This window comes from Buteo buteo, chromosome 2, assembly GCF_964188355.1.
Source record: "Buteo buteo chromosome 2, bButBut1.hap1.1, whole genome shotgun sequence".
NCBI lineage: Eukaryota > Metazoa > Chordata > Aves > Accipitriformes > Accipitridae > Buteo > Buteo buteo.
The window spans coordinates 55091108-55105954 of record NC_134172.1 but is presented as its reverse complement, the minus strand read 5'-3'; the positions used below and the strand labels follow the sequence as shown (position 1 = coordinate 55105954).

The 14847-nt window shown below is 38.5% G+C and overlaps 2 protein-coding genes across 2 annotated transcripts in view; one reads left to right on the top strand and one right to left on the bottom strand.

The window, feature by feature from the left end:
• Nucleotides 1-14847, top strand: part of ACAD11 (acyl-CoA dehydrogenase family member 11) — a 34489-nt gene that overhangs the window by 10050 nt on the left and 9592 nt on the right. The window contains 6 exon segments of the mRNA XM_075042046.1: nt 164-270; nt 410-533; nt 2277-2354; nt 2746-2884; nt 2997-3104; nt 4316-4414. Coding sequence (XP_074898147.1) covers nt 164-270; nt 410-533; nt 2277-2354; nt 2746-2884; nt 2997-3104; nt 4316-4414 — 655 coding nt within the window.
• On the bottom strand, nt 6272-12654 carry ACKR4 (atypical chemokine receptor 4). The gene is made up of 2 exons (XM_075054964.1): nt 11886-12654; nt 6272-8404 (listed from the first exon to the last, which is right to left on the bottom strand). Exon 2 carries the CDS (start codon nt 8383-8385, stop codon nt 7324-7326), a length of 1062 nt encoding a protein of 353 aa, XP_074911065.1. The 5' UTR covers nt 8386-8404; nt 11886-12654; the 3' UTR covers nt 6272-7323.

The following is a 14847-nucleotide window of genomic DNA, read 5'->3' as shown; positions in this document are numbered from 1 at the left end:
AAAACAAAATTAACATATCCCAGTAAAATCTGTCCGGTTGCTAATTTTTTCCTTTTAAGAATATGTGCATTTAAGTGTTATTTTGATAGTTGAAGAAATAATCAATGTATTAGTCAATTTTAAATGCCTAATTATACAATATATGCCTTTCATTTGGTTTTAGGGTGTGTATGCTAGACATCTCATTGGAAATGCTTCTGCAGAGAACAGTCATGAATTTGCTAAGATGGTGAAGCCTTTGGCAGAGAGAGGGTTAGAGCTCTCAAAAAGGTAAGAGTAGTCTAAACTGCTGGTCAAAGGCAAGGCAAAGCTTTTACAACGTCTTCACTTAAATGCTGTATAAAGCAGCTTATATTACTATGAGGGAAAATCTGGTTTAGTAGTTATTGCACTGAACGTTCTTCTCTAGATCATCTTTCAGCAGCACGCACCACAGCATTTCTGGAGGGCTGTTCCATCAAGGTAGGAAAGGCCAAGAAATTTTGCTGAAGGTCAAGCAGTTCATGAGGCAGCACATATATCCAGCTGAGAAGGTAAAAGCTTTTAGTAAACCTATTTATAAATGAACATTTTATGACTAGATTTTATAAAAATGTAAAACTATGTATAGAAGTCATGTCCCGCTCTTTGGTTTTTTGTTTGTTTGTTTTTTTCAAACAGCCGTATTTTCATGCAGTGATGTTTGTGGCATTGAAAAATATTAACAGAAATCATGATAGTCTGCATTAATTTTTTGCAGAATTAAAATGTTGTATGCATTGTTAATGAAAGCTAAGAGTTACTTTAAAAAGTTTAAGAACTACTCTTTTTAAGAAGAGTTACTTTTTAAAGGTATTTGCCAAAATACTTCAATGCTAACAAAAACCTAGAACTCTTATGTACTAAACAGAAAGATGCTTGGTTAAAAAATGGAATTGGCTGGTTTTAACCATACAAAGTTGAATGTTTTTGTTTCTTGCCTTATTTTTTTTAAGTGTGACTTTTATGACAAAAAATGGATTCCATAATGTGTCAATGTAGTCTCATTCCTGAATATATCTAATACCAGCGAAGGTTTGAAATCAGATAATGAGAAATAGCCACAGAAGTCCCTAATTAGTGGAAGGGAAAATGAGATGAAGCATTTTACTTCTTAGCCTAGGGAGATTAGAAATTTTCCACCTAGAAAGTTCGTTCAGCTTTTAGCCTCATGAAAGCACAGATGACTTTTGTTGCAGAACTGGTTTTTTTGGCTTTTTGGTTTTTTTGTTTTGGTTTTTTTGGGTTTTTTTTGCAGTCAGGCAGAAACACAAAGAACATATTAGTCTAAAAGATTTGTGAATGCATCTGCCTATCGCAAGGAGGGGTTGAGAGCAGAAACTCTTGATATGCAAAGTTTCTTAAAATCCTGTCTCTGTCTAGTTTTGGATTGTCTAAGGAAGTCTTGCAATAATTAAAGTACTTGCTTTTAAAAAAATAAAAAAAAAACCAACCACAAACAAGCCATGCAAGGCAAGTTTTGCAGCTGAGTACTGTTGTGCTTGTAAGTTATTTCTGGTAACAGGGATTGTGAATCAGGACTTGTAAATTCTACTTTGAAATTTGTCTTATTGTGTGATTTTTCAGAACAGGGCACTACTACTCATGCTAAAACTAGTTCTGGACCAGCTTTGAAGTGCTGTGCCTCTCTAAAACATGCTTGTGAAAATACTAGGATTACTGATTACAGAGTTTTACTTAGTACTAGGCACTGGTGCTCGGAATGACTGCTTACATAATGTGTTAAGGAATTATTTTGACAGGAAAAGAAAATGTATTCATTGCAGTTTTTTCTCAGTTAAAAAAAGATTAACTGGCTTATATATCTGAATGTTGTGACAGGAAACTCGAATCTTAAGTGTCAGTATGTCAGGCTTTTATTTGTTGTTTTACTTCTGGGTTCATGCCTCTTGTGTGTGCTGTTGATAACAGTTACTTGTATCATCAGAAAACACTGGCCTTCTACCATCATCATCACATACTTTAAACCACCCCAAATCATTTCCCTGTATGAAATAAAGTACTGATTGGGGTCATCTCCATGACACATTTAAAGTCTTGCAATATGAACAGGTTGCAGTTTGATTTTTCAGTTATATTTTTAATTGTATAATGCAACCAACTGCATAATAAAAACCTGTGCTGAATATTTTTTTTATTGGTTTCTTGGGGTGTAGCACTGGAAAAGACACATTATTATTTGTGTATGTTACATGTGTTCTTAATTTAAACAGCATCTTTTTAATTGTTTCTCTAAGGAAATAATAAAATACTATGCTGGACATGCAAATACTAAGGAAAAATGGAAGAAACCACCACTGCTTGAGAGTCTGAAGGTATAGGATAATAAATATTCTTGAGCACTCTAGCAATAAAAGAAACAGGTACTGACATACAGCATAAGAATGTTTGGTGTATCCTGTTGGAGAAGTTACTCTGTATGGAAGGAAACAGTGTGAGGAACAGAGAAAGGAAAGGAAGAAGGAAGTGTGCAAAAGGAGGTGAGAGATACGAATGAGGAGAAAAGCAAAAGTGAGTTCTGTGAGGGGTATGTCTGAACTTTAAGTCAAAAACTACCTATTGAAAATAGCTATTGAAACAAAGCATTGGATACATTGGACAGTATGTTACGCAGGAAGGAAGAAAATGGGCAGCAAGCCAGAATTTAAATTTCTTTTTTTTTTTCAAAGCTTTATTGCTAATGTTTTTCTCTGATTCTTTTAACAGGAAATGGCCAAAGTAGAAGGTCTGTGGAACCTTTTTCTCCCAGATGTCAGTGGTCTCAGCCAGCTTGACTACACGCTAATAGCTGAGGAGATGGGGAAATGCTTCTTTGCTCCTGAGGTTTTCAACTGTCATGCACCAGGTTAGCAACCCTGTCCCAGAACTACAACACTGAGACCATTAAAAAGTTGGGCATCTTAAGCCTTACGAGTTATGTGTCTCAAGAAGTAAACATGACTACTGATTTCTTACAGACACTGGAAACATGGAGGTCCTGCATATGTATGGGACTGAAGAGCAAAAGAAAGAGTGGCTGGAGCCTCTCCTAGAAGGGAAGATTAGTTCTTGCTTCTGCATGACAGGTAAATTTTTCTCCACAAAAGAGTTAGAGCCAGTTGGCAGAAATTTCACATGGCATATGCAAAAAGTACAAAACTACAAATTGTTATGTGTTAATGAACTAATGAAGAAATTTCCACTGTATCTGTGAATGTGTTTGAATATGAAATGATCTATGAGGTGTGAATGCAAAGTGAAGCACCCTTGCTGCCCTTCCCTGATAATTACCGTTTCTCATGTTTACAATAATTAGTATTGCTTTCCATATATTTTTCAGTTTACTTTTAGTACTAGTAAAATACATTTTATTGTACCAAACAGGTTTACAATAAAACTTACCCTTTTTTGTAACGTGCTTTGGGTTCTCTAGGAACATACAATTAGATACAAGTATGATGATTGTGATGAAAGTTGTGTAGTTTTGCAGTATGTTGTAGGCAGAGGTTTTAAGACATAACCTGGAGATAACTTGCAAAACATACGATGCGCTTGCTTTATGTCTGTAGCTCAGCATTATATTAATTTTTGCTCTTGCAAAATGCTTGTGGCATTCAGCATCTCTGGAAGGCCTGGCTCTTGAAATACGCAGGTAGCTTTTGAACATGTGATGTTAAAATCTTGATCTTCCTGTGTCAGCAGGAGTTGAGGGAACTCCGCCTTGCAGAGCTGGACCTTTATTTTGTAAATTCTGTTTTACTGTGTTCCTCAAGAGGAAAATGGTGCTTTTGTTTTAGAGAAGGTGGCCTATAAAAGAAGTTAAGGGTGAAAGGAGGGAGGAGGAATCTTTCCTGTTCCAAACAATCATTGAGGACATTTTGCTGGCAACTTCATGTAACCTATTTCATAAACCATCACAAAAGTAATTTAAATATCTTTATTTTCACTTGAGAAGAGCCTAGGGAAAAAAAAGGCAGAGGAGAGATACGACTGTAATCTATAAGTACATTGGAAGGGGGAAGGATTTAAAAACATCGGGGAAGGAAGAAGGCTGTTGACTGTAAAGGGTAGTCTGAGCCCAAGAACAAGGAACTTTAAACTGGCTATGGATAACAGGTTTTTGGAAAAGAGAAAAGCCTGTGACCACCAGCAGAGTGAGGTTCTGAAAACAGCTTTTCTTCTGGGAGCAAAACAGTGTTACTGTCAATAGAGTATATCCAGATCCCTATATTTGTGGAGGTAGTACTACCTGTATATTTAATCCAGTGGTTGGTTTTTGTTTTTTTCTTTAACACAGAACCTGATGTGGCTTCAAGTGATGCCACCAATATGCAATGCAGCATTGAGCGAGATGGAAACAGTTATGTGATCAATGGCAAGAAGTGGTGGAGCAGTGGTAAGTATGGAAACCCTAAATAAGAATGGCTAAGTCTAAAATTCTTTCCAAGAACTGATAAAAATATTTGTGCTCCATTTCTGAGATGGAAAATTGTCTCTTCTTGAGTAAAGGCAATAGAATGTAAAGCAATGGAAAGAGCTGAATCAAGCTTTTGTTCTATGAAGCAAAGTCCAAGACTCAAATCCAGTTTGGGGTTTTGGGACCTTTTTGGAACCTCTGAATTTCGTTCACAGAATGAATGCTACTATTGTTCTTTAAATGTTACCTCTTCCTATCAGGTAACTTACACATTTATGGCCATAGCCTTTAAACTTTGTTTTTATGAAGCTGTCTTTGGCAGCTTGTGTGTGAGGTTTGAGTGTACTGTGTAGTTACAGTAAAATTTGGCTGCTTTTTAAACTAGCCTGTAATGCTGTTGGACTGACTGTTACAAGTCATTTTATTATACTATACTTCCCAGAAAAATCAATGGACTGTACTGTAATAAGTGGTAAATGTTCCTGATATTGTAGTACTGTTACTTTTTTACCAAAACATATGTGACAGCTACTTGAAAGTCATCATTCCTTGGGAGTCTGGCAGCCAGCTAAATAAACTGAGTTGCTAACTGGAGTGAAACTTGAGCATTTCATTTAGCTACCTTTGGCAGCAACCTACTGATACATGTTGGTGCAGTACCTAGCCTCACCAGAAGATAGGTCTCTCTGTCTTTTCTAGTATTGCAGAACCGGCAGCAAAAGGAGGCATGGAATCTTGTCGCTTGACCTGAGAGTGTCACTTAACTGCTGGCTGCTATGTTTGCTCTGGGTCAGTGTCTCCCAACTGTGCATTGGATTTCCTAAGGAAGTAATGGGAAAGTTTGTAGAAGGTCACACATGCAATGTATTATTTGTAAAATTAGTCACGTGAATTATAAAAAGGAGAGTAAACATAAGTAAGTGATCATGATTTGGTTTGTGTCGTTTCTAATAAAAATAATTAGGACAGTCAGATTTGCCGAAGGATAGACACATAAAAAGCGCTGCAGTTTCAAGAAGTTTGAGAAACACATACATGCAGCTCTGTCTTAGTCAGAGTCTCCTTTTCTGCCTGGTTGCTTTTTTGGTTTGGGGGGGGGGGGTGTGTATGTTAGCTTTTTACTCTGAGTGAGACATTAGGACCTTGGATATTTGGGAATTCCAGAAGCCTGACAGCCTGGTCATAATGTCGCTCTGGGTGCAACCGCTCTGTATTTGTGAAGTACAAGTCATAAAGCACACATGCAAGGAGTCAGTTGCTTTGTGGAAGAATTGGAGTTGCTTACCATGCTTTGCATGGGTGCTTTGCACATCTACAGTAAATCCAGTATGGCTTAAATATGTCAGATTTATGGTGTGTGTGTAGAAGCACTGTCAAGCACTTCTGACTTACTCATTCACGCCCTTGTATTTCTCAAAATACTGGGCACAAATTCTGTAAGCTTTTGTCATCCAAACAGAAGAGGCTTATGTCTTGTTTATGCTACTGTTGTTTCTTGTCTGTCATTTTAGAACTTCTTCTTCCAGTTCATAATTGTGTAACTAGGAACAGTGTCTAAAGATGAGAGATTCTTGTTGGCTTCATAAGCCGTAGATCAGGCATTTTGTCAGAGCCCATGGGATGTCTGAAGGCAGGGACAGTATGCTGTAATACCACTTTTTTAACTCTGAAAGCTAATACGTCAGTATATTTTAAGTGCTTCCAGGGAGTCATGGAAAACTGCTGTTTGCCTGGAATCCTTGCCAGCACTGTGGCAGGGGACATCTTTGGTACGTCTCCATGGAAAAAACGTAAATCCCACCGACCATGAGCTCCATTTGTAATGAGAACCTCTCCCATTCAGCAGCCAAGGCTTCTAGCCTTTGCTGGTTGATAAATGCCTATGATGAGGGATGTCAATACCTACTAAAACAGAACAAACATAAGGATATGAATAAGTGACAGCCAGTGCACTTTTTGTATTCTTTGATTTTATTGTACCCATATATTTTAGCAGATACAGTTATTGCAGTGTTTGATTCATTTTACAAATTCTGACTAGAAATTCCAGGCCCTGTATCTGAAGATAAACTTTTTCTTGCATTTCTGCTAATGCTTTGACTGCACTACTTCAGCATTTACATTTGACTTTATGTTTACAGAGATCTAGAATGTGCCTCCCATAGGGCATTAGGCTTGTTGAGTTTTAGGGTGAACAGAAAAGGAGAGGTGAAAGGTTATTTTTAGTAGTTAGAGAGGAGTTACTGTTTTTTGTGGAGGATTGTTGTTGTTGCTATACATATGTGGAAACACATAAAGAATGGCTCCCCCACCAAGTTCTTAGCTGTGAACTGATACCTCATTTCAAGCTGCAAGTGTATTTACAGAATGATAGCTGAAGAAAAAAGTGGAACTGATTTATAGGCAAATATTCTAAAGTTTTACAAAATAGGTGGAGAAACACAAGGTTATTAACGTTTGGTAGAAAAGTTCCTACATTGCTGTTTTATTGCTGCTGGGTTTTTTTCTGTTTTAATTATATGTTTAGACATGTGCAGATTGTTCATTACACAGCTATTTACGTGCCTAGTGCTGTGACCCTTTTAAATTTAAATCTTGGGGAGTTTTAGGTGTTTGGGATTTGTTGTCGTTTTGGGAGGTTTGGGGTTGGTTTTTTTTTCCAGTAAGTATCTCTAGTTGTTTCTAGAAATTTCAGTATTTAGTTCTTGCCTGATGCTTGATTTTGATCAACATGTTCACTTTGAACTGCACTGTAGTGTCTTGGCTAGTCTGCAGGTTCAGAAATTAATCTGAAAGTTGACTTGCAGACAAACAGCTGCTGAAACAATACCCTCAGAATTAGTAAATAATTCCCTTGGTTATATAAGATAATGGAAGTAATGGAGAGTCTATATAGTGAAACTAATTGTTTCTTCAGTATGGTCTTCACAATTCATAGAAATTTCTTCAGGTCTTCCGTTCTGTTGTTGCCTTCTCCAGTATCCATAATTTTTTGCGATTTTCATAATATGCATTTTAAAAGAGGCGCCCAGAAAGGTGTAGAGAAGAGGGTTCAGGCAGGTGTGAAACAAAGCTATGCTCTTGGTGACCTGGAGTGTGATGTCTATGGTTTTACTCACATCACAGTCAGTAATCAGCATGTAGATGATATCAATGGCTCGCCAGAACTTAACAATGTTGTACGGTACCTGGGTAATAATGAAAGTAGCCACTACTGCCAGCAGAACCATGAAAGGTCTAGTTTTTTTAGCATTTGCAGATCTAAAGATTGCTCGAGCAGTAGCTGAATAGCAGATCAGCATTACTAGGAAAGGAAGCAGAAATTCCAGGATAATTTCCAGGATTTGAATGGTTGCTTTTAAGAGTGTTTCCATGTTCATTGGAAATACAGGAAGGCATTGATTCCTGTCATTGTGTTTCTTGACTTGATTAAATATCAGTTCAGGGATACTGAGGAAAATGGCAGATAGCCAGACACAGAGGCAGGTAACACTGCAGTGTTTACCGGTTCTTCTGTGACCCCGGGATTCAGAAGTGGCCCTGTATCTATCCACACTGATAGAGGCCAGAAACAGCGTGCTAGAGCTGAAATTCATGGTGTACAGAGAAGAAGTGAGCTTGCACATGGCATTTCCAAGTTCCCATCCCTGCACTGCATTTGCAGCCCAAAAAGGGAGTGTAAAGAGCAAGAGCAAATCAGCAATGGCTAGATGCATGATGTACACATCCGTCTTAGTCTTCGGTTTCTTGCAATAGGCATAAATTGCGACCACTAATGAATTGCCAGCGACTCCAACAGTGAAAGCCAATGCATAGAACACAGGGAGAAATAATTTACTGAAATTTCTCACATCATTTTTTTCACAGAGAAGCTCATATGTATTGTAATCTATAACAGAGTTGAGCTCATCCTCCTCATCCTCAATCCAGTAATCAGTTGAGTTATTCATATCCCAGCCGATGGCAAAGCTACAAGACACAAAAAAAGGGGGGAGAAGGGAACACCAAAGAAAGATATTGGGTTTAAGTTTTAAAATTTCTGTTGAAACCTAAACCCCTTGCTCAGGGTTGCTTACACATCTCAAGTTTAAAGAAGTTGGATATAACAATACATAAGTAAATAATCAAATTAGAGCTAGACAGTGATGGAGGCAGAACAGACTGTCTCAAATTCTTACATGAAATGGGGTAACTGACTACATCCATGTGTGCAATGCAAAGTGAAATGGATTCAGTTGAAATGCTTTCATTAACCTTAGTGTTTGAGATTGCAAGATGCTTGGGTGTGTGTCGTGGTTTAACCCCAGCCAGCAACTAAGCACCATGCAGCCGCTCACTCACTCCCCCCCACCCCCCCAGTGGGATGGGGGAGAAAATCGGGAAAAGAAGTGGGTTGAGATAAGAACAGTTTAATAGAACAGAAAAGAAGAAACTAATAATGATAACACTAATAAAATGACAACAGCAATAATGAAAGGATTGGAATGTACAAATGATGCGCAGTGCAATTGCTCACCACCCGCCGACTGACACCCAGCTAGTCCCTGAGCGGAGATTCCCTGCTCGCCCTTCCCAGTTCCTATACTAAATGGGACGTCCCATGGTATGGAATACCCCGTTGGCCAGTTTGGGTCAGCTGCCCCAGCTGTGTCCTGTGCCAACTTCTTGTGCCCCTCCAGCTCTCTCGCTGGCTGGGCATGAGAAGCTGAAAAATCCTTGACTTTAGTCTAAACACTACTTAGCAACAACTGAAAACATCAGTGTGTTATCAACATTCTTCACATACTGAACTCAAAACATAGCACTGTACCAGCTACTAGGAAGACAGTTAACTCTATCCCAGCTGAAACCAGGACAGGGTGCAGCTCACAGGTTTCCACATTTCAGCTGAGGAGCCATCATTGCTTAAGCTGCTCTGTCTCAGTTACGTTTGACTGTATTCCATTAAAAAATAAATTTATACCTTTATAGGGTTGAAATTACACCTTCCTCTCTACAGCCTCTGTGAAGCAAAGGAGTACAGCTGAAGGCTGTAAATGCTATTATAATAGGGTGGATAAGGAATACTAACAGGTTAAAGCTGAGAGGCAAGCAGTAGTGTTCTGTGCCTACTGTCATAAATTTTGGCAAATTTGGGTTATGAGTATCATAGGGAGAATGTGCTTGCTTGTTTCTCAGGCACACGTATACATGCCCATTACATAAAGCACAGCAGTGGAGTCAGTTGCTGAACAGTGGTGGAACAGGTTTAGTTTAGTCTCCATCCCACAGAGTGAGCTGCCTTATGCTGGTGTGGACTTTCTTACAGAACCAAATTGCTGTGCGTATGCTGCATCTTACAGCTGGAGACTTCTCAGGATATTATGCACAGAAGGGAATCTTATCACATACAAAACTGCTCACAAGTACCCAAACAGCTCAGAAGCTCTGCTGTTTTTTCAAGTACTATCTCATGAGACATTGACTCCGTAAACACTAAGGCTGTATTCTCACTGCCAGTTTAGGGCTGAAGTTCGAGTGTTCCTATCTTCAGACTGTGTCTTAAGCAAGTCGTGTCATACAGTATTTTCTTTTCCTGGAATTGTGTTCATTACTAATTTGCTGAAATTCTTTCTGTTGTAAACTACAGTCCTGCAGTGCCCTGTTTTCTTGAAATAAATGGGATTAAGATTTCTTAACACCAGTAGCAAAAAGTAGCCAAGAATGAAAAAGACATCCCCTTTTCTCATCATTTGCAGTGCTTCAGAATTTAAGGCCAATGTTACTGAAATCAGACTCTTATCTGGTATTCTGCCCCAGAGCTACAATTTGGCTTTTCCAAGCTTGAAAAAACTCCCAGATACCATTTCTGTTTTTTAGACAAAGATTTAAATGAAGGGTTGCTAAACTTATTATTAACACTATCTCTGAATTTTTTTTTTATTCTGTCTACCATGTCTACCAGGAAAAATAAGTTACTGATTGATGTCATATTCAGGGATGCAAACCAATTAAATAGAGAGAAATTAATAATTTCTATTTTTGTTTGATTTGGTTTTTTCCAGTGAATCTGCTATCTAAATTTTTTTAAAAGTGTGTTTGCTAGAAATTAAGTATTTGGTTTGGCTTCATCCTTATTGACTTTGTTGGATTATTTTGTTAACTTTTCAAAACGTTTCCTGTTAAGCTTTAAACAATGATTACTCTTAAGTCTGTCATTTACTGTTGCCTAAATAAGGTGTGCAGAACGGAAAAATAAGTAATTCTATTTATTACTTCAGTAAGGGATGTCTATTCTATGCCTCACAAATTGTGTTAGCAGGATTTTTCAGCAGGGGCAATCTTTTGCAGCTTTATGCTACTTTGAAGAGAAATTCAGACATCGGCAGCAAATGAATTTTATTTTTTTATTTTTTTATTTTTTTTTTAGTAGAAGAGAAACTGCTGCAGGGACAGTTTAATGCACTTAGCCAAGATTAGAAGAAAATGAAATTTTAAACTGTAAAGATTTGTGGTCTAAAACATTTATTACAGAACCCATCTGGGAACACTTAATCAAATCGGATCACTGGCAAGTTTGCTTGAAAGCAAACACTACACATTTCAGTGCAAACTTTAAGAAGTCTGTATATCACAGAGCAGTTTGGCTGTGACAAGGAACATGCTCCACTGCCTGATATGCTTTTGGCTGACCTGAGTTCATGACAGAAACAAAGTTATCTGAAATGCAATAGTTGGTATTTCTCCCTCAAAAACACAGTTATGTTTTGGCTAAGGTAGCTATTCATACTTGTCATTCCGGTTAATGTTGTTGCTCAGGCGCACGTATACATGCCCATTACATAAAGCAGAGCCGTCCCATGGGAGTCAGTAGCTGAACAGTGGTGGAACAGGCTTAGTTTAGTCTCCGTCCCACACAGTGATCTGCCTTATGCACATGTGGAATTTCTTGCAGAATCAAATTGCAGTGGGTACACTGCATTTTACAGCTGGAGACTTCTCAGAATGTTATGCACAGAAAGAAATCTTTTCATATACAAAAATGCCCACAAGTACCCAAACAGTTCAAAACCTCAGCTGTTTTTTCAAGTACTGTTTCTAAGAGGTATATTAGTAGATATATTAATAGACAGCTTTGCATGTTTTCTTGCAGAATTATCCCAGCCTTCCATTTAGATACAAATTCAGTGTTTCTGTGTGTTTAAACTTGACAGGGGATTGTATGAGTACACGTTGAGTGAAGTTAATATCCCCAGTTTAAACAGACAGACTTTTTCTTTAACAAATTAAGTAGTATTCTGTTCTTCTACTGAACAAATCTAATTTTAAGACTGGAAATGAGCATGTCCCTTAGTGAAATGATGTCTCTCCATAAAGCCAACTTATCTAAGAGTAAATCCTAGCTCTTCTCTACGTAAATAAGTATATCACGCTTAATATACAAAGCAGTAAATATTAAAACAAAACTAACCTTCTTTTGTCAGCACACTAATAGCAGGTACTGCAATTGAGATGTGCTTCAGTGAAATGATCCGAAATGGTCTGACACATTGCATTTTGTCTTCAAGCACCACACCCTCATCTGGAAGTCAGTTGCACTTTCAGTTTGACTTGCCAGTTTAAAAAAAAAATAAAAAAAATCCTGCTTTCCTGGAAACTCTTCTCATGTTGAACATGTGCATTTCCTACGTTCCTCCCTGTTCCAACCAGAATGTGAGTGTTCTTTGGAAAGTCAAGACTCTCTTATTATTTCACTGTGTTGTTGGTTGTTTTATTCCTGAAAGTCCAAATGTTTTTTTTTCATCATCAAAAGGCTTTTATCAAATCACACATTTAAAAGGTGAAAAGGAGAGAAAGAGGGGGAGGTCTGTCTGGGGCAGAGTTACCTGTAGGGAGTCACTATATTCTTTCCTCAGGGCACTACTGTGCTTCTGATGGCTGCCTATGTAAGGTTTTAAGGGATCCTTATATCCCCTTTTTAAGTAACTTTTTAGGGGATACAATAGAAAGATGAGTTTGCTTTTTGTGAGATGGGGGAGGTTGCTCTTTCAGTATGTGATATTGAACGAAACCAGGAAGATGATAGGGAAAAGATGTGAAAGCAAGTGGTAAATTGTCAACCAGAGTATAAGCAGATGGTCCTGCACCCTGGGGGAGAGTTCTCAGGGACTTTAATGTTACTGGTCAGACACAAAATCAAGTTAGTGTTTGATAACATTTCTACAGAAAGTGCGAGCAAGGCAGATACTGTAAAAGAAAAATAGAAAGATGCTTTTCCATCCATGAGGTTTCTTCCACTTGCAGTGTGCTCTCTGCATTATAATGAGTCAATACTTTTACAGGAAAGAGAAGGTGGAGAAGTTCTGCAGTTTACATGCAGACATTAATATTTCTGCACTGAGGCATGGACTTACCTGTTCTAAGAATTCCTAAAATTACTGGATCTTGCTTAAATTTCCACAATCTCTACAGCTTCAAATTGGTCTCTTGTGCAAGAGTACCTTGTGCAGAGTGTCAGGAGCCTTCCATGATCTTCCAGAGCTTTTATTTTGTTTGAATTATCATGTATCCTGTAGCAGTCTAATGAGTTTCAGTAAATGCTATATTGATGTCAAGCAACAGAGAGAGATTTTGAGCAGACCAGAGGTCAGGTTTTGTGTTTTGGCACACTGGCTAAATTGACACACCTGCCATGGATGGATTAGCCATCTGTCTGTGCTTCAACTGTTTTGGAATATGTGAAAGGAAAGGTTTTTCAAAACGGGCAGTGTAATGTAATGTAATGGGCAGATGTTTTCCACACTCTTCTCGCTTCATCTGCATTCATGAGAAAGAAAAATGGGTTGGGAGGGGAGTTGGAGTCTAGAGGAAGAGTGCTGCAATATTTGTGCATATTTCTGCAATGTTTTAATCTTGAGTTATCACAGCACTTCACTGGTGTTCTTCACAGTGGCAGGTAAGACATTTGGGTTGCTTCCAACATGTCTGCTTCTTGCAAGTCATGTTGTTGCTTAGAGGCCTGAGCTATATCTCTTTAAAATAAGTGAATCTCTCAGTTCTGAATGGCCCTGGTCTCAGTATGGTCCCCAACAAGATAGGATAATTGGGGTAGAACTGAGAAAGCTTCCAGGGAAATACCACTGTGCGATGCCTGCAGAAAAGATGGTTGTGTTACCAGTGCTTAAGAGCTCCTGTGGGCAGGCTATAGGAAGGCAGTTCATGTAAATCCTGTGCTGTTTATTACAGTGTTTCAGCTCCTCTTAACTTTGCAGGTGGAGGGAGGACATAACCTTCCAATCAGAGTACAGAAATAATACTGTCATGTAATACCAGATTTCAGTATGGCCCTATAGGCTCAAAAATAACAAAAATTATTTAATAAGTAAGAGTGAATGCAAAATGACAATGGACCTTGTTTAATTAACAAGCGCTTGTGGCTGTGTAAAAGTGGGATGAAGGTGAGGAAAAAAATGTTCCTAAATGTTGTTGAGAGCAGCTGCTCTCACTGGCACCATTTGAGACTGCGAGCTCTAGCTGGGAATGACGAGCAGCCACATTCAGTGGCAGCACTGCGTAGCCCTTGCTGATGAGCTGCAGAACCCCAGCATTGTCTGTCTTTACTGGTTGTAGCCAGTTTGCTCGCAGCTCCATTATAATCTCTACCAGATGCCCAGCAGTGTTATCTGGAGAAGATGAGATAAAAGTATGGAACACATTGTGCTATTGGATAGAAATTACAGCAGGCTCTTCGGGGTCTCCTTTTCTCCATTAGAAGATCACCATATTACAACAACCAATACCACACTGCCATCCACCCTACTCGGTCTAGTTTCTTCTTGTAGGAGAGTCCAGAACATGTGTTTATCAATGCTTTTCTAGGAAGCTGCCAAGTCTGTAATGTCACCATGAGCCCTGATCTTTAGCAGAGAGAGGTAACCCACCAGGCAGGAGCCAACATGGCAAGAGTCATAGGTATTCTGGGCATTCAAGTAGTAGATTATCCTGCCTTTGTTGTCTCAGCCAAAAATTTGAAGATTGGACACTGAAAAATAGATAACTAGATTGCAAGAATTAAATGCTATTCGCTTCTGAAACCAGGTTATATGGTAGCTGCTTGAAAGGTTGTACTGCCCATGTCTGTGCCACATTTAGTACTCTCCACCAGAAAGAACCTGTGTAAGTTTGTTGTGTGAAGGTCAGAAATCTTAAGCATGTTACACTCCCTCATAGCAAAGATTAGGCTTTTAACAGGATTGTGATCAACCATCTAAGCGCATTTTAAAACATTGTCTTTGCCTATGTGAGTGCCATGAAGAGTTAAAAAATATAATACATTAGTTAAACTTACAATGTTCCCCAGTGTAGCAGCATTGTGGTTTAAAAGTTTTGGACAGGTTGTGCAGACATATAGATGAAAAAGGTTATTAAAAAGC

Excerpts from the sequence above, each read along its gene's own strand:
- ACKR4 (XM_075054964.1), bottom strand. The coding sequence starts at position 8,385 with ATGAATAACTCAACTGATTACTGGATTGAGGATGAGGAGGATGAGCTC.